The 26,971-nt window shown below is 41.1% G+C and overlaps 1 protein-coding gene across 3 annotated transcripts; it reads right to left on the reverse strand.

Annotated features, from left to right (window-relative positions):
• Nucleotides 1-171: 171 nt before the first annotated feature.
• acss2 (acyl-CoA synthetase short chain family member 2) lies at nt 172-26,382 on the reverse strand. 3 transcript variants are annotated; one of them, XM_071473140.1, is made up of 19 exons: nt 25,583-26,382; nt 24,224-24,419; nt 15,786-15,877; nt 15,566-15,669; nt 15,414-15,486; nt 13,103-13,178; nt 12,189-12,306; nt 10,817-10,861; nt 7,575-7,712; nt 6,893-7,063; nt 6,528-6,661; nt 5,997-6,129; nt 5,703-5,759; nt 4,923-5,003; nt 4,716-4,824; nt 4,554-4,622; nt 4,225-4,401; nt 3,895-3,969; nt 172-2,907 (listed from the first exon to the last, which is right to left on the reverse strand). In XM_071473140.1, exons 1-19 carry the CDS (start codon nt 25,707-25,709, stop codon nt 2,780-2,782), a joined length of 2,103 nt encoding a protein of 700 aa, XP_071329241.1. In that variant the 5' UTR covers nt 25,710-26,382; the 3' UTR covers nt 172-2,779. The 3 variants fall into 3 exon arrangements, with proteins under 3 accessions (XP_071329241.1, XP_071329240.1, XP_071329242.1); XM_071473139.1 differs by having other exon boundaries at nt 10,817-10,864; nt 25,583-26,381; XM_071473141.1 differs by lacking the exon at nt 10,817-10,861 and having other exon boundaries at nt 25,583-26,381.
• Nucleotides 26,383-26,971: the final 589 nt, after the last annotated feature.

Genomic DNA, 26,971 nt, shown 5'->3' on the forward strand with positions numbered 1-26,971 from the left:
TGATTACTATGTACAATAATCAATTCCTTCGCTTTTCATTTTTGCTCTTGGGTTTTGAAAAAGTTCAGAGATGCGATTTCGACCTTTCAGGATAAATTATATAAATCCAAAAACACATCATATACTCAGTAATTCAACTGTTTTTTTCAAAGAACAGCCAGACACAGAGGATGAGAGGCAGTAGTCTTGTCCATTTACTGTCATTGCATACACTTTGATACAACAAGGAAATGAAAACAACACAAACCTGAGCATGAACAGAGGAAACAAAACTAAACAAAACAGCACAAATTCTCTTTCCCTCGCCCGCATTATACACACAAAAACGCCTCTGAGTCAAATAAGCAGCTGCACTTTTTTATTTTTATTTTTTTAAACATTAGGTACAATTATTAGCTTTATACATCCAGCTCCACTGTTGGTTGGCACATTGAGACACAAACAGCAAAAACATTTTTAAAAAAGATAAAATAATGATGAATCTAAACGAGGTCCTGCTTCGCTCAAAGCACAATCACAGGTGTTTACAGAGGAAACTAAAACTCAGAATCAGCTCCGAGCTCAGGTTCAGGCGACTGACTGGATTTCTCTCAGCAGAGGCAGAATCTTGAAGTCAGACAAGACAGTTTCTCTGTTTCAGGATAAATCTGGTCATAATCTATAATCTATCTAATGTGGATTAAAGGAGGACGCCGATAAATTTGTGTTTTCCTCCTGTGTACAGTTGTGGCACTTGTGAGAGATTGAAAATGATCAGAAGTCAAAATGGACGAAGCAGAGGCCAAGACATCCTGAGAGTTTGCTTTTAAAATGGGTCAAAAGTGCTGGATCCTGCACTTCCCATGATGCAACCAATCACGTCTTTGATTAGACGCTGCTTGTCTGGTAAATCAATCACCTTCCAAACTTCCAAACAGTTTGCAAAAATAATTTTAATCATTTACTGAAGTGAAAGGTGGACTGTGATATTATTATTTTACTGAATCATTATAATGAATCTTTTAATATATGATGATGTTTGATGATGTAGTTGGTCCAACTGATTTGAACTGTTTTTGTACTTTAACCTATAATCATATTTTATATACTGATTAACTACAGTGGGGTTCAAAAGTCTGATACTCTAGGAAAGTACTAGTATCCCAAAAAGTACAGTAGTTACTGTACAAGTACAATAAAGTACAAAATACAGTAAAGTACAGGTTTTCGGTTATAAAGCTCAAACCAAGACACTTGAATAAGGATGAAGCTCTGCCACATCCACAGATGACAGAGCTGCAACTAATTATTATTGTCATTATCAATTAATCTATGGCTTATTTTTATACATTACTTTAATAATTTCGTCAATGAAACATGGAAAAATTGTTGTTGTTTTGTTTTGTTTGACCAACAGGCCAAAAAAGTGAAAAACGGCTGAAACAATTCACCAGTTACTAAAATCGTGGGGGATTTTTTTTGGCAGAATCATTTCAGCTCTTCATGTTGTACAACTGTCTGATAAACTGACGTTAACGTGTGGAAATCAGTGAAAAGAGTCCCTGACAAAGTCACCACGTCCTCAGTAGGAACCAATGAGCTCGGAGCTGAGAGCTGAGACAGGAAGTGTTGAGAGACAAAGTAACAGAGTGTTGGTTCTGTTTCTTTGTCAATAAAAAATGGTGATAACATCAGTTTTATCCTTTTAGATGATCCAAGATGGAGAGAAGCAATGATGTCTTACTCTTCACTGAGCCTCATCTTTGATTTAAAGAATTTCACATTTATTATTTTCAGGGTGGCGCGCACATCATGATCCAGACTTGATCCACTTCCCTCCCACAGTTCATTCTGGCTTAGAAACACACATCGCATCATTTTCCTTTTTCACCATCAGACCTGCAGCTGGTGACAGTGTGTTTGGCCTCATGTGGCTCAGATACCAAACGCTCAGCTCCAGACTGACAGGAAGGAGAAAAAAAACAACAAAAAAAAAAAAAACAGAGCATACGAGCATGCAGACACACAAAGAGAAATACGCAATAAATCCTCATCGAAATAAAAACAAAAACAAAACAAAACAAAAAAAAAACACAAATCTACAAACCCTTTAAAAAAATTACAATAGAAATTAAAACTAGTAGAAATGTTGAGCGTTCTCAATGGTAGCTAATCATCAGTGTACATAACAGTACTATGGCATCGAGCAGGGGAGGAGTTGTAGTAACTACAGGTAGCACTTCACATGAGCCTTACTCCAGTGTAGGAACTCGTCCTTTAACCTCAGGGAAACTATGGGACTCTGCAGATTCTGTGTTGCTACTTTCACTGACATGTTAGATTCTGCTGTGAATTATTGGCTAAAACACGAGGATAAAAACCAGATGAAGTGTTACCCAGTCCCACCTCTTCCACTGCAGGACGGTCTTACCCAAAAACAACCTCTGGCTTCCCGCTCTCAGACGCACCACCTCCGCCGACTTCTGGAAACCCCTGAAGTCTGCAGGCTGACGTCTACACCGACCCAGAGATGATGTGGTGGCTGCTGCAGAGGTGAGAAACATCTGCCACAGACCAGACAGACCGGTGAGTCGCTGCCTGCTGCAGTGGCGTCAGTTTAAATACAGGATGTGCAGCACACCGCACGTCCTCATCGGGAGCCAGAGGTTGTTTGCTGGACAAGACCGAGTTTGTGGAATTTCTCCTCTTTTTCTTCCTCTTCTTCTTCCTCCCTGGTTGGGTTTGTGGCCGCTGGAGCGCGGCTGCAGTCGGAGCCTCCCTGCGAGGATCCCGGAGGCCATCACACGGCGGTGCAGCATCTGTTCTGGAAGAGCTGCTCGACAACCGAGGAGTCGGCCAGCGTGGAGATGTCGCCCAGGTCCCGTTCGTTACAGGCGATTTTGCGAAGCACCCGTCTCATGATCTTACCTGCAGAGAGACAGTGGAGGGCGGAGGAGGTGAGGAACGTGCTGGGGTGACAAAAAAAAGCTCACTTTAAGAGCTTCAAGGAGCCACTTACCTTCCTGTTTTCTCTGGGACTTTAATGCAACGTCATAAAGTTTTCAGATTTTTTTTCCTCAAGGGCAGCGATACTTTGTTTTCTCTGGAAAACTAAAGTTGGAATAACCACTACAGACTAAGACCAGGATCAACAGATAATATAAAAAGTACAAATGTTCAAATTATTAACTTGAACTTGCAATAACTGACTTTTTGGCCACTTGGGTGCAGCAGAAACAAGATGTGAACACGACAGTAAACGTCTCATCACATCTTACACTGAGTGCAAAGCAGAACACAAGTGACTTTCTAGTTTCAGACCAACACAGTTTTCATTTTCCCGCCCCGCACCCACGTTGTTTAATGAACCGAAGTTTATTCACACTTCTCTTATTTTCCTGCCGATAAAAAAGCAGAAGTGATGCGGACACGCTTTAAATTAGAGCCTTGCATGTTGAACTTATCAGCTGTTTATTCACAGAGGTATCCAGCTGTTACACAGCAACATGATGTGCCATGTGTGGTGGTGTTGGTGTCCAGTTTTCCCGCTCTTTTAGCTCAATGTTTGGTCCCCACCAGCTCCTGAAGGAAACACCTGTCTCTTCAGCTGCTGAAAGCTTTGCTGTGTTCAGCAGCTGCTGAGTCTGTCTGCTGTTTGCTGCTGAGCAGGTCGTGAACAGCGACTTTAAAAACATCCCACTTCAAAACCAAAACTCTGCTGAGTGGAAGAAGCATTTTGTTGTAATTAGGATGAACTGACCCTTCAAACAAGAATGGAACTAGGATTAATTGTGACTTTAAATACTCGACGACGCTGCTGTGTCTCAGGCAGGTTTGGCTCTTTTTCTTATTGTGTGACGAGCTGCAGCTTTCGGCTGCCTGAACTGAATCAACAAATATTTACTGCAGATTTACCAGATCTGGTTTTGGGGAGTCCCGGAGCGTTCTGGATGTAGTCCGGTGTAGCGATGGCCCCGATCTTCTCCCTTACTGCAAACACCAAACAACAAACCACATCAGACTCTGACGACCCCACAGTGAAACTAGCTTTCATGACACACATAATGAATCTGAGACACAGCTACAAACACGTCAGCAGAAACTGTGTGAAGCACATTTCTCTGCGTATTTTAATACTTATGTAACCCAGAGTGGTGCTGGGGTCTGAGTGGAGACTTGATCTAAACGCCGTTTCTGAAAACTCCTCTCCAACAAGATTTCAGGTCTCAGGTGACGTTTACCCACCTTGTTTTTTGAGCTCGGCCTCCAGCGTGCGGTTGTACGTCACGCCATCGGTGAGAGTTACGAAGCAGTAGAGGCTCTCTCCTTTGACAGGATGTGGTCTGCCAACCACAGCAGCCTCCGCAACAGCCTCGTGCTCCACCAGAGCCGACTCCACCTCCGCTGTACTCAACAAGTGACCTGGAGGGACGAGAGAGAGAGAGAAAGAGTTTAACAGATGCCCGAGTGTCCTAGTGGAGGAAGTTTCCTCTCATTATACAGATTCATTTAATTCTGCTCGACCGCAGACAGTCATCGTGGTCCCGTCACAGCTGACCCGTCAGACGTCTAACCTGAGACATTCAGCATGTCGTCTATCCTCCCTGTGACCCAGTAGTAGCCGTCCTTGTCTCTGCGGCAACCTGGAGGATAAAACAAGATAAAAACAACAGGATGTGAATAAACCTCTAACGTCATCAGCGTGGAGTATCTGCTGTTCTCTGTTCCTCTCTCACCGTCTCCTGTCACGTAGTATCCAGGGAACTTCTTGAAGTAGGTGGTTTCGAACCTCTGGTGGTTTCCGTACACGGTTCTCATCACACCGGGCCACGGCTGTTTGAACACCTGTTTGAAGGCAGAGACCCAGGACCAGGTCAGAGACTGAGACATGACTCTGAAGATACACGTTCGAGTTACAACTCAACAGTAACGATAATCCTGACCAGGTATCCTTCGCTTGGCCCCTCCAGCTCCTCCCCGGACTCGTTCAGGACGGCCGGCACCACCCCGAAGAACGGGAACGTCTGCAGGACAGAAGAGGAAGAGCATGGTGTCATGGAGGTGAACTTCCTGCACTTTTGTAGCTCATCATTTACATCTATGGTACTTTGTGTATTTAAAGCGTTCTTGTGTTGTGTTGAATGTTTTTGTGTCTGTCCTGTTGCACCGTGACCTCTTTGTTGTAATGGTAATAAAGTAATAATAATGATAATAATAATAATAATAATAATAATAATAATAATAATAATAATTATTATTATTATTATTATTATCATTATATCATCCATTATGAGTTCAGCTTTTATCAAACTGTATTTTATTATTGTCGTCATCTACTTCACTCTTTTAAAATCTACATCACTTTATTTCATTGTCAGAATTTTTATTTGTCATGTTTTTTTCTTCAGCTCCTCAGTCGTCTGAGATGAACTTTGACCTGTACTAACCTGTTTGAAAGGTGCTGTACAGATAAGGTTTCACTGATGAAAAGAAATAATAAGTCAGGCTTAAACTGAGTGAATTTAAACCCTGCTATTATTTTTTTAAGTTGTGTTTATCACTTGTTGTGTCTTTATCTTCATTTTTACATCACTATTGGCTCCAAGTTTGCGTAAATGTTCACACTTTCTTTAATGCAATATTTTTAAGTTTGTACCTTGTTGAGATTAAATGTCTGTCAAACACTTTGAAAAGCTCTAAATAAAGTTTTGTTATTTACTCACAGCAGATCCAGGTTTCATGGGCGTGGCTGCAGGAAGAGGCGTCAACACGTGTCCACCCTGAAAGACACATGGTGTGAGTACACTGTCTGTCCAGCAGGGGGAGGCCCAGCTCAGTCTGAACACTGCCTCTGAGGGACGTAGTTAAAACAGCCACTGGAGGATAAACATTCCTCATTTTCATACCAAAACAAGTTGAAAAGATAAATGTTTTCTTCCTGTTTGAATAAATCTAGATTAAAGGGAGTTTATTCCTCAGTGTTACAACCACAGAAAGCTTCTCCGACTCGAACTCACCGTCTCCGTCTGCCAGAAGGTGTCGACTATGGGACACCTCCTCTCTCCCACCTCGGTGTAGTACCACTGCCAGGCCTCAGGGTTGATGGGCTCCCCCACCGTCCCCAAAACCTTCAGAGACTCTCGCTTGTACCTGAAGACAGAGACAGATGTGTTTTCACATTTGTTTGAGCTGTAAAAAGTTTTTTACTGTTGGAGGAGTGAATAAAAGAAATCAAGGTAAAAGTCTCAGTTGTGAGTGTCCGATGTGGTTTTATATAATTTCTCATCTTTAACTGACACTGAAAACATAGAACAACAACAACAATAATAATAATAATAATAATAAATTTTATTTATAACGCACCTTACATTGGAAGCAAATCTAAGTGCAACAGATAAATATCATTAAAAAGGCAAAAAAAACAACAAATTATTACAAACATATTCTCTGCAAAACGTAACGTAAGGGTTTTTATCTTGAACACAAATCTATAATCTGTTTACGTGGAAACACAAACACACGAGGTCGTGTACAAGAGACGGACTCACTTCTTCACCGGCTCGCTGCCGTACTTCATCAGCAGTCTGATGGCGGTCGGAGCCGTGTAGAACTTGGTCACATGATATTTGTCCACAATCTCCCACATGCGGCTCACGTCTGGGTAGGTAGGCAAGCCCTCAAACTGACACACACACACACACACACACACACACACACACACACACAAACAGAGTACAGTTAAAACAGGATCAACAGATAGCAATATTTTCCCCATGAGACAGAGATCAACACAACACCCACCAACTTCAATTTACAAGATAAACAAAGATAAAGGTAAAACACACTGGAGAAATTGTCACTTTGCCATGTTGTAAAAAACAGGAAGTTCACGAATCCAAAAGCCGGCACTCACCAGAACGCTGGTGGCCCCGTTAGCCAGAGGGCCGTAGGTGATGTAGGAGTGTCCGGTGATCCAGCCGATGTCTGCTGTGCACCAGTAGATGTCGTTGGGCTGGTGGTCAAACACCAGCTTGAAGGTGGTGGCGGTGTAGAGCATGTAGCCGCTGACGGTGTGAAGGACTCCCTGCAGTGGAGAGGAGAGAGGAGAGGAGAGGAGAGGAGAGAGACTGACTTTACTTCAAATAAGTGAGCTAACGCTTCCATTTAAAGCTAGTCTAAAGGTGGATGTCCATGTGTTTGTGATTATAAAGCAGGTCTAGGTTCTATATTAATACTGTGAAAGTATCAAAGCCTCAGTCCACAGAGAAATGCACACAGCCTGTATTCAGACACTGAGCCTTAAAACCAGCCGCCAGGACTTCTGCAACTCTAAGTGTTTACCTGAAATTTGATATATTTTTATTTGATCACTCAGAAAACAGTCAGCCAATCAGAAGAGAGGCTCAGATCCTCTCTTCTGATTGGCTCATGAAATGTTGTTACTGGAGCTCCAGAGAGAAGCCTGAGAGAGGAGATGTAAAACTACACTGAGATGGTTTTTGGTTCTTAAAACTACAAATATATCTTCTGATGGAGATCAACACTTCAGATAAACCAAACGTGTGTGTGTGTGTGTGTGTGTGTGTGTGTTCTACCTTCGGTTTGCCGGTTGAGCCGCTCGTGTAGAGGATGAAGAGCGGATCCTCAGAGTCGCACCACTCTGGTTCACACTCGTCTGAAGCTTCTCGCAGCAGACTGTGCCAACACAAATCCACCTCAGGGTTCCACGGGACCTGGTGTGAAATTTAAAACACACACACACAAAAGAGACACAAACATGGACATGAACAGACAGACAGATGTACACAGACACAAACAGAGAGGACGAGTGAACATGCAAAGCCATCAATAAAATCCCTGAGAAAGAATCAATGCTCACTAACGAATGTCTCTACAATCTAAAACACAAAAGGTGAAAGAAAGTTAGTTTAACGAACAACATGCTCGTTAACGAATCAGGAGAGAGAGCGGACGGAGCGGAGAGAAGCAGGTGAAGCTGCTGTAGAGTCACAGTGAATAAAGCAACAAAGAGCTGGAGGAAAAGTTACAACCCTGAGTTCTGTTGTAACTTATTCTGTGTGTGTTCATCAGAGCTGGGTCACTAACCATCTGATCTACAGTCAGACGGAAACAGCACAAAATAGAGAGAGAGAGAGAGAGAGAGAGAGAGAGAGAGAGAGAGAGAGAGAGAGAGAGAGAGAGAGAGAGAGATTTATCTTTGTAGAATAAAACTGGTTAGAAGAAGACAAAGGGAAAAACGAGAGAGAGATTTACAGATGAAGATAAAGTGGCTGCAGAAACGATTCACTGCTTCCTCACTTAACTGTGTTGTAGACTGATAACTTTGACATGTTTGCCCATCAATCAATATTCAATAATCAATGATGACAATGTGACATCATGAGTTACAGCCTCAGGGTTGTGTCCCTCCACCACTCAGACTAGTGTCAGGTTACGTCCCTGTTCATCCAGATTCATATAAATATATATAAACAGCTTAAAAGTGTTTAGTGTGGTCACATTGACCTTTGACCTTTCACCACCACCCTCCAGTGGACATTTGTGCCACATGTGAAGAGATTCTCTTTGAGAGTAAGATACTGAAGATATTCACAAAACCAAAAAAACGTGTTTTGTGAGGTCACCGTGAGGGAGGGGCTTCTCAGGAGCAGGGACAGGACGACTGGTGAACACAGCCAATACGGAAACTTCCCAACCAATCAGACGCAGCCTGACTGACCAAATCCAGGTGTGAAAGTTTAAAGAGATTTTACCAAAAAAAACCCTCAAAGCTGTAACTAAGCTTCTCTAAAGTACCGAGTTAAAGTACGCTTTTACAAATGAGAGATTTCAGGTTTTTATTTTAAATAAATTGGCAAAAATGTTTTCACTTTAAAATTACGAGTTATTGAGGTTAGACTGATGGAAAAAATGACAATGTTATCCATTTAAAATTAGCACAAAGAGAAGCTTCTGGATGCAGACAAACAGGGAAAACCACAGACATAAAGATTTAGTCATAAAATAAATCATGACTCTGCAAAATCTTTCCAATCACAGTGTTTTTGGCTCATGAAGGCAAACTGGACCAATCAATCAACCAGTGAGAGAAGCAGTGAACAGACCCAGGTCTGATGTCCACTCAGCAGCTTTCACACAGAGAAGCGTCTGCTTCAGGGCTGCTCTCGTGGTTAAATTCAGACAGATCTGACCGGTGACCTTAAAGATGACGTCATACTGACAGAGACTCGTGTTTTCAGTCCCGACCAACGGCTTTCCTGCATGTTCGGATTCTTTTTTTTTTTAAATAACTGAGCATTTAAGCTGCTGTGATTTTCGTTCAGTTTCAGGTAATTTAAATCTTTAAATCAGCTGAAACCAGATCAGATGAGACCAGAGGAGAAAACACGGGGCTCGACCTCTGCTCCCTGAGACAAAGTCTTCATTCATGTACAACCAGGGTCATCAGAGAGAATCAGGGTCTGTCTACGGTTTTTAAACTAAGTATGACAGAAAGACAGAACAAATACAAACAGAGGAAACTTAAAAATGTAATATCATATTATATATTTTGCTCCTCCTCTCTCGTGGAGGGGAGGTTAACGTATTTATCACAACATGTTCAGTCAGCTAATAGTTTGAGGACGGCGATGGAGAGGACATTTTCACAGTGAAACGTTGTGTTATCCTGTAGAATGTTTAAGGGAAGATGACACTTCGTTGTGTTTAGCAGCCAAACGTAGTGTTAGACCCACATGTCTCAGTCAAGACCAGAAATAAAACTGTATTAAATACAAACAGTCCACAGTGAGAGTGACGGGTTTACACGAGACCAGACTGATGAAGGTGATGAGTTGGGCTTCACACAAATTAAAAAAAATAATCACTTACACTGACATAAAAATTAAAATAATAATAAAACTTTTAACAACGGATATAATTAACACAGAAAACACCAACTGCAGTTCTTCCTGCAGAGAAGTGGGGTCTTCAGAAAACTGTTTATCTAAACCACGTCAGCAGAGCCCTGATTCTCTCTGAGCTGTGGTGCATCAGTGAGGGTGAGAAGTGTTAACAGCTGTTATATTAGTGAGAAACACACAACACACTTCAGAGGCAGTAGGTGGTTTCGAGCTGTGTACAAAATCTACAGAGGCTCAACTCTGCCGAGAGCGTGCACAGTGTTCAACCACGACAGGGACGGTGTTCAAAGCAGATATCAAGAGAGAAAACTGTGTTAATGCAACTCCACGCTTACACAGAATTTACATTTTATTCCCATGAGTTCAGACACTCCAGCAAACCTCTGAGAACCCGAGCAACGCTTCAATTTAGGCCTGAATTTTGATTCTGCTGCAGATTGTTGCACAAATTTCACAAATCAGTCAATTTGAAACGTCATTTTTAGTCATTAAGGATGATTTAAAATGTTTTTAATTTAATTGAGTCTGTTTTGTTTTGCAGCAGCAGATTTTAATGTCAGCAGATAGTGAAATGGAAAATATGTTCACTAAATTTACATTCATATGTTGCTAAATCAGAAAAAAAATCAGTTTTCATGTTCACAAGTGTCGCCTGAACCGTTAGTAATCAATCACAGGAACGACAAACTACTGTCGCTGAGTAAAAACAATAAATCAGCAATAAAAGCTTTCAAGGCGTTAAGCAAAGTAAAATGAATTAATGCCGTTAACTTCAGTTTGGATTAAAGTTCATTCTTTTTACCGTGTTCACAGCAGTAAAATGTAAATTCTGCTCGTGGGTGAAATTCCCCTCAAAAAAGGCAAAACAGAGACATTATGGGGGATTTAGTGGAGGGAGGAGGGAATGAAAATACCTGTGGAACAGGACGTGTTTTCTTTACTCTCCCTGTCTGTTTCTCCTGCTGGACAGGAGGGAAGAGAGGAGCAGGAGGAGGAGGAGGAAGGAGAAGTTAAGGAGGGAGAGGGGTTATTTTAACTGAAGAACACAAAGTTAAAAAAAAAACAAAAACAAACAGGGCCCACAATGTCAAATCAAGCTGAGAGAGAAGTTTAAGGAGCTTTTCAGGATTGATTATGTTAAAAAAAAAAAAAAAAGGTTGATTGATTTTTGAACGAGGCCAGTTTCACAGAAAAAGATCCACAGTGCTTCTGAATTTCAAAACAAATCATACAAACAGTTCCAGAAGAGTAGGGAAGAATCAGCCTGAAAACGACCTACATTTTATTCTACATTTTGTTAATAAATCCCATGAACAGACCCAAACCAACAGCATGTTACAGCGACTCCTCCCCTCTGTCTGTGTCTCTGAGCCCATTGGTTCCAACAAAGATCTAAATCTCAGGCTACATCCACACTGAGATGTTTTCATTTGAAAAACTTTAGTTTTTAGTTTAATATTAGAAACCATCTCCGTCCACACTAACACACACATACATGACGGTCCACAAACACTGGGCGTGCACATGATGAGGTAAACAGGAAGCAATTTGTCTACTGTGGTTGATTAGTTGCACAAAATACTACAAACGAGGAACCACAAAGCTGCTAGCTGCTAGACAACAAGGTCACTAACAGTTGTAGTTCATTGTCCATGTTGCTTTCACCACAGGTGGTCGAGGCTGATAAGAGCCAATCAGGAGTGAGCGTGGGTGTCTACGTCATTGTTTTTAATGGTCTCAGTTTCTGTTCGTCCAGACACAACCCTGGAGTTTTAGACTAAAACAAGTCTCAGTTTCAGGCGCTGGAGTCGTGTGGACAACAGGACTAATCACATTAAAAAGAGATGAGATTTAAAACTAGAACACAGAAGTGTGGACAGCCTTTAAAAACACCTCACAAATATATAGTTTTGTTTTTTTTAAAAAAGCAAAAAGCTCAGAAAAGCACAAACAGGATGAAACAGTGCAGTAGTTGGGGACTATTTTCAGCAGCGGATGAAAACAACACAGCACACACACAGACATTACTGTTGATGGACACATTCACTGCTGGTTTTGGTGCTTTCATGGGATTTGTTGACTTTGTTGTCTTTAGTTTTAAACTGTCGTTCACACGTTGGTAAAACTGACCCCATCGTGTTTCACCTGACAAGCAAAGCAATGATGTTTTCTTCAGGAGAACGTGAACTTAAATGAACTGAACTTAAACAGGATAAACTATGACGGACGACAGATGAAACCACAGTTTTAACCTGGTCCAGCTGGGGTTTGTAGTTTGGGGTTTACCTGCAGATCAGGACAGGGTCGTTTGGCTGGAGGAGACTGAGAGCCCAGAGAAGTCTCCTCTGCATCTTTGGACAAGGACAAATGCTTCAGCATTATACACTTCTGGACTGGGAAACCCCTGCACAGACAGAGACGTGATCACAAGCTCAGACCCAGGAAGCTTCATATCATAGTTTCCCCCTCAGATACTCTCCAGTGATTCTTCAGTTTCATAAAACTTCACTGAAGTGTGGAGCTGCACTGGAAAATGTTTGAGACATAACTTATGTAAGTTGGTCTGACTCTCACTGTCACTGGACCATCCATCAGTCCTGACCCACGCCAGGTTTACCTGTCTTACCTGTTCACCTGTCAGTCGTGTACAGATGCAGGTGTGGAGATTTCACAGAGGCTGCACTGTTCACTTCTCATCAACATCAAGGAAGTCATGGTTGTGTATGTGTGTGTGTGTGTGTGTTGGGCCACAGATCATTGGCAAAATAGTACAACTTTGGTTAAATTTTGTAATTATAAAAAGATATATAAATAATGTTTTTTAAATGTTTTAAAAGTAAATGATCATTAAAAACATTAAAACACTTTTGATATTTTTTTTCTCATATTAAGGCCCAACACTGTGATTAGTCAACGACAGGAAATTTTATGATGTCGTCTGCCGTGAGTTGAAAAAGGTCGTAAACCACAGGAAAAGGGAAATAAGATTTGATTTATTTCTATTATCTGGTTTTGAACATGTGTTTCTCTGATTATATCATATTTAACATTTTGTTATATGTTTGGTGTCGATACATATTTGTGCTGTGACCTTAGTTTTAGTGTTTGTAAAAAATAATGTTTCTGTAGTGTTTCACTTGTCTTATACTCAGATTTATATGTCACTGATGGTAGAACAAGTGTGTGTGTGGACAGCTTACTTGTCTCTGCATTTCTGCAGTGCTTCGTCAGCTAAGAGCTTCAGGTTGATCAGCTTATCTCCTCGATAGAAACCATGAGAGAGGGAGAGAGAGGAGAGAGAGAGAGAGAGAGAGAGAGAGAGAGAGAGAGAGAGAGAGAGAGAGAGAGAGAGAGAGAGAGAGAGAGAGAGAGAGAGAGAGAGAGAGAGAGAGAGAGAGAGAGAGAGAGAGAGAGAGAGAGAGAGAGAGAGAGAGAGAGAGGGGTCGCTTCTTTATAGCTGATATTTAAGAAAATAAAAAAGGCAATAATCAGTCTCCAAAGGAGAGGTCAATCTCAACTTCTCACAAACTGGGAGGACGTTTGTGCAGAAGCATCTTGGCTCTTTGCTGAAATGAGAATAAGGACTTTTAGTTTATCAGAGACATCAGAGACAGCTTAATAAACTTTAACTCATGTTTTTAAATCCTCCTCCAGTCTGAAATGTGTTCTGCTTATTGTTCCCTGACTTGGATGTTTGACCTTCACTGTGCAGGATGATATACAAGCAGAATTTGACACCTGAAGCTAGTTTTCACATTGACTCCATGTCCCCATAGACTCCCATGTTCAAATGTCCAGCTTTACAGCAGAAAGAAACATGTTTACAGCCTGGTACAGAAACTGTTCTGGTCTCTAGAGATTATTTCCTCCTTCATGACACCTGTACGGCTGAATTTATACAACTCACCTGTTTACATTTTATTAAGGCTTAAAGCTCTGCATAATTGAGGGCGTGGCCTCTTTGAGTGACAGGTGGGCGAGCATATATCTACCACAAACCATTCACCAAAGTCTCAGCTCCACACACACCACAACTCTGACCATTTCTGGATTAGCAGGGAGGTGGGCGGAGTCAGACACTGCCAAGATAACAACAGAGCAGCAGCTCACTCTGAGCTTCAAAACTGCTCTTCAGAAACCTGTGGGTGCTGTCACAGAGGCTACGACCATCTTTATTTATAGTCTGTGGTTTCATCACTAACAGCAACTCCTTTCACTTTGTTATTTGATGCAGCGTTAGTGTGTAATAATAATAAATTGTAGCTGCTTTAAAGAGATGATGGAAACTTACATCTTCAGTTCACTTCAAGTTGGGTGAGAGTGTCAGTTAAATTTCAAACACAGGTATTATTCATGGCTAACAAGTCTGTGGATGTGAAGCTCCACAGTTCACCAAACTTTATCTACTGTAGTGAAACTGAATAAGAACCAGTTTCAGTGTTGATGCTCTAATTATTTTCTTTACAAGGTAAAAAACTCAACAGTTCACTGTCGGTTTGGATAAAAACACCCCGAGCTACAGACTCTATGATCCGCTTACAGGACTTCTATGAATGAGAAAAATGTGTGTGTGTGTGTGTGTGTGTGCTCCAACCAGAGGCCACTAACACAGTGGATTAACAGGTTTATATCCCCAGACTTTAATCCAGATAATAAGACTTTGATTACTGGTCACAGCTCAGCGCCTCCTCTCAGCCTGCAGCTCCTTCACTTACTCGTTTCAACCCTTCAGCTCGACTCACTGAGACGTCGTGACCGTGCTCACTACAGCCACTGATCTGTGGCCGGTGGTATTTTAACCTGCTGTGTGACAGTGTGGGTTCATAGGTTGTGCTGGTTTAAGAAATAAATTTTTTTTAAAAAGTAGTAAAATAAAGTTTTGTGATTAATAAGCTACAGAACTGATCAATAACTTGTGAAGCTGCTTCTGTTGCAGGAGAACGTTTACAGAAGGCTGGTAAATCTTCATAACCTACATGATACGGAGGAATAAACTGCCTGTGTATTTATTTAAAGTTAAATCAGTTTCATTATTTATTTTTTTTTAAAGATATTTTTTGGGCATTTTTTGCCTTTATTGACAGGACAGTGGAGAGTGACAGGAAAGGGGCAGAGAGAGGGGGGGAATGACACGTAGGAAAGAGTCGGGCCGGTCGGGAGTCGGGCCGGTCGGGAGTCAAACCGGCGCTTGCCTGCCGAGAGCATCCGCTCATGTGGTACGCGCCCTAACCACTCCGCCATCTGACCGCACAAATCAGTTTCAGTATAAATGAAATAAATAAACTGTGCTCAGCCTCCATCCTTAAGACTTTTGGCCCCAGGACGAAACAAGTCAAAGATCCACTCACTGCTGCTCATTAAACTAATTGCCTTGACTGTAATAAGCTGAGGAGACAAAATAACGTTCAGAGAGACTTTACACCATTACAATAATCACTAATAAAAAAAAAAAAAAATTAAAAAAAACACATGCTGATGTCACCAAGTGCGTGTGTGGATTTATTTTCTGACCTGCTGTGACGAGCAGTGAACACTGGGAGTCCATGATCCTCTCACACAGAGACTCAGCAGAGAAACCTGCAAACTGGAAACAGCAGCACATACAGTGTTAACACCTGAGACCAGGACAGACACACACACACACACACACACTCCTAACTCACCACTATGGAGTGAACAGCTCCAATGCGGACGCTGGCCAACATGGCTACCACCAGTTCGACCACCATGGGCATGTAAATGGACACGCGGTCTCCCTTCTTCACGCCTACAGGCCCGGTCAGAGGGGGGAGGGGTGGAGCCAAAAACAGTGGTGGACAGACAGTAAGTAATAAACCAATAATGTGGATTTAATCAGGTGTGTGTCAGGTGGTCGTCACCCACCCTGAGACTTCAGGACGTTGGCAAACTGACAGACCCTCTGCAGCAGCTCCCTGTAGGTCACGGTCAGCTCATCACCGGGCTCATTACCTTCCCTGAAATTACACCAAGACATGAAAAATGAACAAACCAGCTGTAAACACTGATTCACACACTGGGCTTAACCCTTGATTAACAACAAGATCAAACAGGAAACAAGCGCCACTGAAGCATCAGCTGAGCCTTTAACACGTGTCCTACTGAGTCACCTGATCCTGAGACTGGAGCTGAACCGTAACATCCTCTGTATTTGGCCTGTTCACAGCTGATATTCATTCATATCTAATGAATATCCAACAGATTCAAAAAGCATCGAGCTACACTACATTACCTGGAACGCTGGAAGTGACGCTGGAAGAAACTTTAAACCAAATGGAGAAAAGGCTGATTTTCCAGTTTCTTGATTTTCAACAAAGCGTCTTTAACAAGTTACTGGGACGTGAATAAAGAGGAACGACGCTACCATCGTGGGAATCAACGGAGCAGAACTTCAGATCCATGAGGCCACGCAGCACCAACCTCTGTGTATCTGACAGATTCATCGTGTCGACCATGATTTTCATTATTTTATGCATCTAATTAAATTACTACTAATCCTGCACAGACAAAACGCACACACACTGCAAATCAACAGAGGTTAAAAAGGAGCCCAGGACGACGAAGCAGGTTCAGTCTCTTACGTTACAACACAACATTCCTAAAAATCTGCTGCAGCCTCCTCTGATGAGCACAACTTCAGCTCAGTTGTGAAACTCGACTCGTCTCAACTTTCCCCTTTTTCACAATAGACCAAGCGTTTAAGGAACTGTGCTTGCAAAAGCATCATTCAAGGTCACACATGCACACACACACACACACACACACACACACACACACACACACACACAGGCTTAATCTGTAGGAGTAAGAGCTTTACATTAATAACACTGTCTTGAGAACAGTGGATGAGCTGTGACAGCTCTGCCTCTCCACATTATTAAATTCAGCCGTGGTCTTTAGCGAGTGTCGTCCTGCTCGTCTCTCATCATCACACTGAAAACACAACTGACAGGAGGAGAGAGGCAGGAGGGAGGCTCCGAAGCTGAGTCACAGTTCTGTTCTGCAAACCATCAGAACATAAACTGACTGTCAGTCTCACTATTGATGAATCTGTCAAACTGTTTTTACTTCGGTGGATTTTTGAGGCAGATACCAGCAACAAGTTGGAGATAGGTCAGTAAAAAGGGAAAAATCCCCAAATGGGAAGAAAGTTGGCCCTGCAGCTGGTAACTGCAATGCAAAAATGGCATTACAGGAACACACGCACACGCACGCACACGCACGCACGCACGCACGCACACGCGCACACACACACACACACACACACACACACACACACACACACACACACACACGGCTTCAAGCCCAAAACAAAAAACTACAACAGAAATGAAGATTGCAAAATATCTCTTTCAGTAACAGAGGGGAGATTTTTTTTTTTTTTTTTTGTGTTGTTGGTCGTGGGGAAGCCAACGTAGCTGGAAGCTCTGTGTGCCCCGTCCAGCACTGATGGCTGATGGGAGCTGTGTTCACAGAATAACTAACACTACGATAAAGCTCTGACCTTCATAATTATTTCCAGGGTGACATCTGAGCTGCTGTGTTTGTGTGTTCACCGTCAGCTCTGCACTTTTCCAGTCTGGCTTCAGTCCTGAGTGGAAACACTTCGACTGTCGCACAACTCAGAGTGACAGTAACGTGTTGGCGCCACGGACGAGCCGCCAGCTGTGAGGGCTGGTCTGAAGCCAGAGTGGACAGAGCAGGTTAACCACGGACAGACTGTAAGACGATGGGCCCCTGGGCACAGACATGTAAAAGGCCCCGGACCTCCAGCCTTCGTCCCCTGCCCCCCATACTGAATGTTGTCATTTTGTGCGTCTTTATATTCTGAATGTTGTCATTTTAAATCTTTTTTTAGTCATTTTGTTTCTCTTTTAGGTTGTTTTTTCTATTTTATATCTGTTGTTGTTTTGTGTCTCTTTGTGGTAATTTTATGTCAAATCATGCAGGTTTGTTTCTTTGTGGTACTTTTCCATCGATTATTACTAATTTTGTATCTCTTTTTGATTGTTTTGCATCTATTTTTACTCATTTTGTGTCCATTTCAGGTCATGTTGAATCTCTTTTTGGCACTTTTGCATCTTATTTTAATCATTTTTTGTCTCTTTGGAGTCATTTTGTGTTTTTGTAGAACAGCTGTGCAGCTTTATGCCTCTCTTCCAATTGAGCTGCAAGAAAGCACAAACTGAAGCCATGCTGCCATTGGTGGAAATGTTTTTCCACTGGACAACATGACAACATAAAGGTCTCTGTTTACTGTCACCTGCAGCTCTTCAGCCCACATCTCACTCTGGCTTTTTTCTTGTACGATTTGTCTCTGAGTAATTAATCCTCTCTGGGTATTGTTTTCCTTTATTAGACCCAGGGCAGTGACGAATAACTAAGGTCCCCGGCCGGACGTGGACTGAGGACCCTGTGGCCTGGAGCCAAACGAGCAGAGACTGTAGAGAGAATAAATCTTTTGATTTAATTATAAAATGACTTTTCTCCTGGTGTTATAGGTGGTAAAGATCAAAGAATTAAAAACTGTCTCTCTGGTTTTAATCCATCAACAAATAAAAGACTTTATCTGGTGCGTAATGATCATTACAGCTTCACATGGTGGCTATAGATTATATATTTTAGTCTTGTTGGAAATTGAAGCACTGTACGCCCACACGTGGCCTCAAAATAGCAGGAATGGATTTTCATGTTATGCTACTTCACAACTCACAGCTGTTGGACTGAGCCCAACATGTTCAGTGTCTCAGTTAGGAAGACGACACTGAGCTCACACAGACCTGTGACTCCGTGTTTCCGGAGGAGATCTGATCATTAAATCTCTCTTTCCTCCTTCCTGTCATTAGTTTTCATTGTGGTGCAGAGCGACATTAAACATCACCTGAAAATAAACTGGATGAAAACAGTGACCTCTTCTATCAGGTCACGCCCACAGTCTGCAAACAAACCAGCTCAGATAAGAACAAACAGTCACTTTTAACTCACAGTCATTCAATACTACAAACTTACACACTAAAAGTTCAAATTTAGGACCAATTTTTAAACAAAATTTGTCCCAAAATTTGCCAAAACAGCTGAACTCTGGCTTAACAGACTGAAGCACAACAATCAGGAGATACACTTCATTCAGATAAAAAGAATTTCTTCTGTGGATCAAACAAAACCACAAGACCCCTGATGACTAGATTAAAACATTTTAATACATTTAATCAATGAGATTTTATGATATTTTCAGCAGCTTTGCCGCCACAAATCTCAAACTATTTATTGTTTGTACACAGATTTGGTTTCATGCTTCTGATAAATCCGAAACAATTAATTGATAAGTTAAAGAGCAGAAATTAACTGGGCAGTATTTTTATAAATCAATTAATCGTTTCAGTTGTTTTTCAAGCAAAAATGTTAAATATTTTCTGGTTTCAGCTTCTAAAATGTGAGTTTTTGCTTCTTTCTTTGTATATGACAGTGAACTGAAAATCTTTTAATATCTGCCATATCTGTGAAAGGCACTTTTACACTGTTTCATTAAAGGTTCTATATTGTATAAAGGTAGATAACCATGTGTTTGTGATTATAAAGCAGGTCTAGGTTCTATATTAATACTGTGAAAGTATCAAAGCCTCAGTCCACAGAGAAATGCACACAGCCTGTATTCAGAAACTGAGCCTTAAAACCAGCCGTCAGGACTTCTGGAACTTTGTGATGTCACAACAAAGCAGTCACCGCCCTCAGCCACGCCCCAAGCCCCGCCCACCTGGACCCACCATCCAACCTTGTAGGATTTGGTTTCTCTGAATGTTTACCTGAAATCTGCCATTTTTTAATTTTTTATTTAATCACTTAGAAAACAGTCAGCCAATCAAAAAAGAGGCTCAGATCCTCTCCTCTGATTGGCCGACTGACCTGTTGTTACTAGAGCTCCAGAGAGAAGCCTGAGAGAGGAGATGTAAAACTACACTGAGATGGTTTTTGGTTCTTAAAACCACAAATATATCTTCTGATGGAGATCAACACTTCAGATAAAACACTGAAGAAGAGTAAAATATGGAGCTTTAACTATTTTATAGACCAAATGATTGATTGATTGACAGAAAATAATTTCCTAGATTAATTGATAATGAAAACAATTGTTAGCTGCAGCTCCACTTCTGTGCACTTCTGTGTTAACCCTAACCCTAACCCTTTCAACACAGCACTTTTCATAATTAAATTAGACTAAATGCTTTATTTACTGTTCTATTACTGACTTTAACACATGTTGGAAACAAACTGCTTCAACAAAGGTCACAGGGTTTGTTTCTGTGCCCAGCCCACAGTGATAACGGCACGCACACCTATAAATACACAAAACTAAAACCCATTTTCAACACGGTGGGTTTAAATGTCAGGGACCAGTGAGGAGAACTCTCAGTCACAGCAACACTTTCTTAACACAAGACAGAGTCTGAGGACATCATGAAAATAAGAAAGGACGAGCAAACGAGGAACAAAAAGAAGAGAATAAATAAAAGAGCAGCTATGAGAGAACTTCTTTTCCCTCCATCTGAAAGAGAGACTTTGTACTGCTAAAAGTCAGAGATATCCCTCCTCAGAGTAATCTACTCATACGAAAACACTTTGTTTCTTACTACATGTGGGCGAGGAAATTAGATAACAGAATTTGTATTTGTGATTTATCTGCAGATTTATTCTCTGATCTTTGTGTCTTCAAATGGTAAGAAACCTCCAGATGGAGGATCACTGTTCAGTGACAGCACAACATGAAGAAAATTATAATATGAAGTGAAATAAAGGTTATTTATTCTTAAAACGTCACTTCCTAAAACAACAGACCAATTAGTTGGTCAACAGAGAATTAAAGGTCCATATTTCACACTTCTCCAGGGTTTTATTTGAAGTGCTGATCTCCATGAGAAGATGTGTCTGTGGTTTTAAGAATGAATTCAGGCTGTGTGCATTTCTCTGTGGACTGAGGCTTTGATACTTTCACAGTGTTAATATAGAACCTAGACCTGCTTTATAATCACAAACACATGGACATCTACCTTTAGACTGGGTGGAGCTTTAATATACAGCGATTTTGATTATTCATAAATATTTCAAGTCATTTCAAGCAAAAATTCCCAAACATTTACTGATTCACGTTTCTCAGATGTGAATATTTGCTGATTTTCTTTGTCGTCTTTGATAAATAACTGAGAAACTCTGAGTTTTGGACTTTTTAACAAAACAAAAACAAATTTAAAGACATCACCTTGGACTCTTTCTTACATCTTAAAAAACCAAAAGACAAATCCGTTAAACTGAGAAAATACTCAGATTCTAATAATGACAATAATCCTTAATTCCAAAAATCTCAATAAAAATTACTTTTCAAAATTTTTAACAATCAAAAAGAACCAAATGTTTTTATGTCTTTTATGTTTCCTTGTTTCCTTTTACCAATTTATAAATCAATAATAGCATGGCATAATAAATGTGAGAGACTCAAACGAGCAAATATTTGACGTTTTTGCGTGAAAAATCCCTTTTAAGAAGTAACTGATCATCAAAATAGATGCCAACTAATTTTCTGTCTTTCAACTAATTAATAAATGGACCTTTTGTTGCAGCTCTAATGTGTCTCCCTGATTCTGAGCCGTGTTCTTCTACCTGTCGCCAGCATTATTATTAATATTATTGTTACTTCGGCCTAAAATGATTTGTGGACTCATGAACAGATTTTCTGCTTCTTCTTATCAACGAACCCATTGGAGGTTTCACACAGTTGATTGGATTAAAAAAAATTCTGTTGAGGCGTCACCGCGAGCTCTGGGAACTTTTTCTTACATTTTATAAACTAAACAATCGATTAACAGAGAATTTAATCTGCAAATTAATCAATAATGAAAATAATTACCATTTGAATGATCCCTTCTAACTCTGGACTAAACTTATCAGAGTCATCTCATCTGTTTCCATAATCATAGCGACGGACCCACTCTCTGATACCACAGTTAGGCTCAATCACTCGTTCCCACTTCCCTTGTCCTCTCCCTGAATGACCCTGGTTTAAAAGCCCAGTGTCGTCAGACTGCGTTCGTCTCTGTGGCTTCACCACTCAGGACAGATGAGGACACGTCAGTGACCGGAGGCGACTGACACAAAGAGATAGAAGAGAGCCAAAGAGACAGAGAGGCTTCAGAGAAACAACTCAGGAGAAGAGAAGAGAGGCTTTCAGGACAAACAGGAACGAGTGTGGTGTTTTCATTAGAGAACGTCCGAGCCAATAGAAGAGGAAATAAAAAGAGAGGGAAATGACATATGAGCAGAAATGTGTCTGTAAAGAAAAACAGAAAGAAGGTGATGCTGCAGATGTTTGGACAAACTACAGAGCACCGATCCATCCTCTTAATAACAAGCTGCTTGCATTGATATTTATATGAAATGGAAATGGAAAATGAGCAGAGACTGAAGAAGAAACTAGGTTATGTTACTGAATTTGTTCCCATAGGTAAATTTGGTTTGCTGTAAAAAGAGTCATTAATCTTCCACATACACATTTAACACACAGCACAGACAAAACCAGCTGCAATAAATCAATAAATAAGAGATATTAGAGACAGAAGATGGTGGGAGATGGAGACAAAAGAAAAGACGAAGAGAGGAAGTGTGTGAGAAAGAGAGAGACAAAGGAGAGAAGATGACTGCAGCTCCATTCATACGATCATTCCATTCAATCCTGTTATTGTGTTCACAGAGTGACCCCTACCCCCTACCAAGAGCCCACACGCACACGCACACACACACACACGCACGCACGCACACACACACACACACACACACACATACTTGTACTTCTATCTTTGTGAGGACTCTCACTGACATAATGCATTCCCTAGCCCCTTACCCTAACCTTAACCATCACAACTGAGAGCCTAACCCTAACCCTGACCCTAACCTTAACCTAAACCTAATTCTAACCATAACTCTGAAACCAAGTCTTAACCCTCAACATGTGATTTGAAGGTGTCCCAAAAAGTGAGGACCGGCCAAAATGTCCTCACTTTCCCAAAATGTCCTCACTCTGTTAGTAAAATACTTTTTTTGGTCCTTACAAGTACAAGTACAAGTACAAGTACAAGTACAAGTACAAGTACAAGTACACACACACACACACACACACACTCTTGGAATGCAGGTACAAACCCAACACACTCCGTCACACACAACAGGCGCACAATATTAAGATTAGAGCGATTAAATCAAATTATAAAACTGATCACATCTAATTTGATCATCGATTTATCAATTCAGGCATTTTTCAAAATAAAACTCCAAAAATTTGATGGTTGCAGCTTCTCAAATGTGAGGATTTGTGCCGTTTTGCTTTGTCATAAATTATAGTAAATTCAACATCTTTGGGCTTTTGTTCTCTTGGACATTTTTCATTAATCATAGAAACTAACTGTTGGTTTCAGAGCTAATTAAGATCATGACCATCACATGTATTCATCCATCACTGGGAGCAGGAGAGTTTCTTGTGTTTAAGGCTGCAAAAAACTTTTTTTGTGGCGTTGATTAATTTTATAATCCTTTAAAAAGTCTTTGAAGATGTCACCTTGTTGTAGGAGTTGGCCTTTTTTATTTTCTCACTTTCAAACTGCTTCTTTTGTCTCATATAAATTTAAGTTTATTTTTATTTAATCTAAATCATTTAAGTGACTAACAGAAAAACAAAACAAGAGAAAAGGCAGCAAATCATTTCGTTTTGTCCTCATAACTGATGTTAACAATTAAATCACTTGTTAAAATTGTTGCAATTCTTTTATCGATCACCTGATCATTTTAGCACTGACTGTGTTTGTGTTTGCAGAAAGTCAGGATCTGATGCTTCTCTGTGTCGCACCTGCAGAAGAAAACTGCTGGAATTCCATGTTAAACCTCACACTGTGTTTAGCTGAGTTACACTGAATGTAAACTGAGACTGTTGTATGTTTACACAGAAACTCTCTGGATGATCACTGTGCTCTTCCTTGTAGCATGTGACAACTTCATCGGCCTATTTATGTTGTTTGTGTTGTTTTTACTGTTCTAACTGTTTCTGTGCTGCAACGAGTTTAATCTCACTGTTTTCAACCCAGTTGAATAAAGGGATGAGAAAGAAGAAAAAGAACCTGTCACTGCTCAGAAACACTAAAGAACTTCATCAGGATTCATGTTCTATTGAGTTTAACTGTGAAAATCATGATCATAACTGAAGACGTGCGATCAAATCATCATCAGGCATGAAACCACACTAACACACACACACACACACTAACCAGTAGAAGGCCACTTTATCTCCAAGCTTCTTCTCGTGGACGTTGCGGTCCAGGAGGTTGTAGCTGATGTTGGTGGAAGCTCCCTCCATGCACTTGATGAAGATTTTGCCTTTGGTCACGTCAAAGTTGTAGTCGAGGAGCTGACCCGTGTGTTTGGTCTTCCAGAAGAAATCTTTGGCGATGTCTCCCCAGAACTCTGCAGGACAGAAAGCGACGAATCAGTTGTTATATCACACAGAGTCATTTCACAAAAACGACCTGCAAGAGCTGCTTACACATAAATGGTACATGGCTGCGTTCACCAATGATCGATCGACAGACAATCTGCAGATCAATTTGTGAGTGTCGTCTTTTAGCACATGCATGGACTCTGATTTGACTCATGGTTGGTGTCAAAATCAACAGGAGAGGAAATTAACTTATGTTGCAAACCAGTTTTCATGTTGCAAGATGAAGCTGGTGAAACAGACCAAAAGGACAAACAGTTTCCACACAGTGTTTCATTAACGATTTCTTTTGTTCTTAATCACTGAACCTTTTGAACAAAGAAAAAAAACATTCCCTCTGCCTTTGAAAATATTTAAAGGATTATATTTTATTAATTATCAAAATTGCTGTCAAGTAATTTTTTTGTTAATTCTGGCTCAGCATAAAGTAGCCCAACTTTATTATTTCACTATAATGCAACTCTACTGGATGTAAAGGTCATTAATAAACTCCAGCACTGAGCCAATCACACAGATCCACTGGGCCTGTATCCACCTGCAGCACAAACCTGTTTGATTGCTTCTGAGGTACTTTACACGGCCTGAGCCGCCTCTTTGACTAACAATAGCTCTAAAGTAGATACAGTACCCAGTACCCAGCCCCAACCAAAGGCCACTGCAGAACTGCTTCCTTATTACCATGAACTCATTCAGTACAGTGAGTCTGTAGATAACAGAGTTAAATTCCACTGGCCCTGTTCACACCTGGCATGTCTCTAGAGACCATTTGTAATCGGGATCTCACTTCCTGCTCTGCATGCAAACACACGTACATCATTTCTGTCTCTTTTAATCAAATGCATGAGATTTAACACTGTATAACAGTGGGAAGTTTCTTGTGGGTGTAGTAACATTATAAATTATTACTGAAACTTTAATGTAAAGCAGCATTTTCAAACTTCTTCGTTTGTTTTGTTACCAGCCTGCAAATCTGTGTAAATGAAGTGCAGCAGAGGTATGAGGTGGGATGAAGAGCAAATACTCAAGTAAAGTTCAAATACCTAAAGTTTGCACTTGACCAAATCTACCTATGTTGGTTTCCACCGCTGGGGGCAGGTGTTCTCCACTGACCGACACTTGCACTGTGACTTACCATCTGGATTCTCCACAGATTTCACGTAGAGCTCTTTGTATTTCTCAAAGCTGGGGATGTGAGCTTGTTTCTTCAGGTCCTCAGACCCGTGGAAGACGTCTTCCTTCGGGGCTTTGTCGGGAATCATCTCTGAAACGTTTTGTGTCGGAGCTCACTTCACTACCTGACCGGGTCCGTCTATCACACGGCCAGATGCTCTCACAGATAACCGATATCAGTATCGGAACACGGGCGAGGAGGCACAACCCCCCTTCCCCCTGTGAGCAGCACTATGAATCAATGCAGCTAAGGGGCTAGCAGGATGCTAACAGCAAAGTTCATTCAGACTTCCTTGTTTTGCGGAGTGATTTTTGTTGCTTTTTTGGGTCAAACTTCGCGTGCAAAAGCCGCGGTTTGCGCCAAAGCGTGCGGCTGCGTGTGCTAAGTGAAGTCCGGGCCAGTTGTGGTGCAGCTCCGGATGAATCCCGTCGCTCCTGGAGGTAAAGTCCTGCACACACGGACACGGTGAGGGGGTGTCCCGCTAAGCTAACAAGCTAAGCTAGCTCACCCCAGCAGCAGAAGAAGAAAACGGGGGAGATGCACTTTAGCGCCGAGACGAGCTGTTGTAGCTGTATGGACTTGGTCCGTTTTCAATAATCAAATTAAAAAACTGCTTCCCGTCAGCAGAACGAGTGTCATGCGGGCCGGGCCGGCGGAGGAAGACAGTCTCTGTCCCAGAGCCGACACTTCGCTGCCTCTTCTTCTACAGTCTTTCTCTGAACTCGACTCTGTTTGGTCCTGACGAGCAGCCAATCACATCTCACGGCGCATTCACGTACTACTCGAAAACTCAGAGTTCACATCACTTACAATGGTAAATGCGACCCCATGTTGCATTCAAGTGGTTGTCGTAAAGTTTAAAGCATAAAGCCACAAAATAAGTGTGTTTTCTTTCTAAAAACGGGAAGTTGTTCTGGTTTGAAATTCAATTAATGAATTATATGAAAAATTAAAGCCACAAAATAAGTGTGTTGTTTTTTCTAAAAACGGAAGTTGTTTGAAATTCAAATAAATGAAGAGGAGTCTCACTACATGAGAAAAATCATCGTATAAATTCTTTTAGAAACATAAATGAATTCATATATCTTTAGAAAATTGTGACAGTTTTATGACAGTCCCAGTGTTGTCCAACACTATCATCTATGGACATAGTTGTGTATTACACTTATATCTGAAGAGGGATGAGAACAATTAATTTATTTGAAAAAAAAAAAAACATCAGAATCAGAATCAGAATCAGAATCAGTTTTATTGCCAAGTATTTGTTGTATGTTTTCACATACAAGGAATTTTTTCTGGTGATTGGTGCAATTGATCAGCAACAGTGGGGCTCTCTAGCCTTGTTGATGA

The sequence above is a fragment of the Trachinotus anak genome, unplaced genomic scaffold (genome assembly GCF_046630095.1).
Source record: "Trachinotus anak isolate AG129_WGS33_773 ecotype Australia unplaced genomic scaffold, CSIRO_AGI_Tana_v1 ptg000046l, whole genome shotgun sequence".
Taxonomy (NCBI): Eukaryota; Metazoa; Chordata; class Actinopteri; order Carangiformes; family Carangidae; genus Trachinotus; species Trachinotus anak.

What these genes read in the sequence shown, in the direction of transcription:
- acss2 (XM_071473139.1), bottom strand. Translation starts at nt 25,709, where the DNA reads ATGATTCCCGACAAAGCCCCGAAGGAAGACGTCTTCCACGGGTCTGAG. An exon ending in CTGCAGAAATGCAGAGACAA is followed by an intron (nt 12,307 to 13,102) that starts GTAAGCTGTCCA and finishes CTGTCTGTGCAG; the next exon opens with GGGTTTCCCAGTCCAGAAGT. An exon ending in CGACATGCTGAATGTCTCAG is followed by an intron (nt 4,402 to 4,553) that starts GTTAGACGTCTG and finishes TCGTCCCTCCAG; the next exon opens with GTCACTTGTTGAGTACAGCG.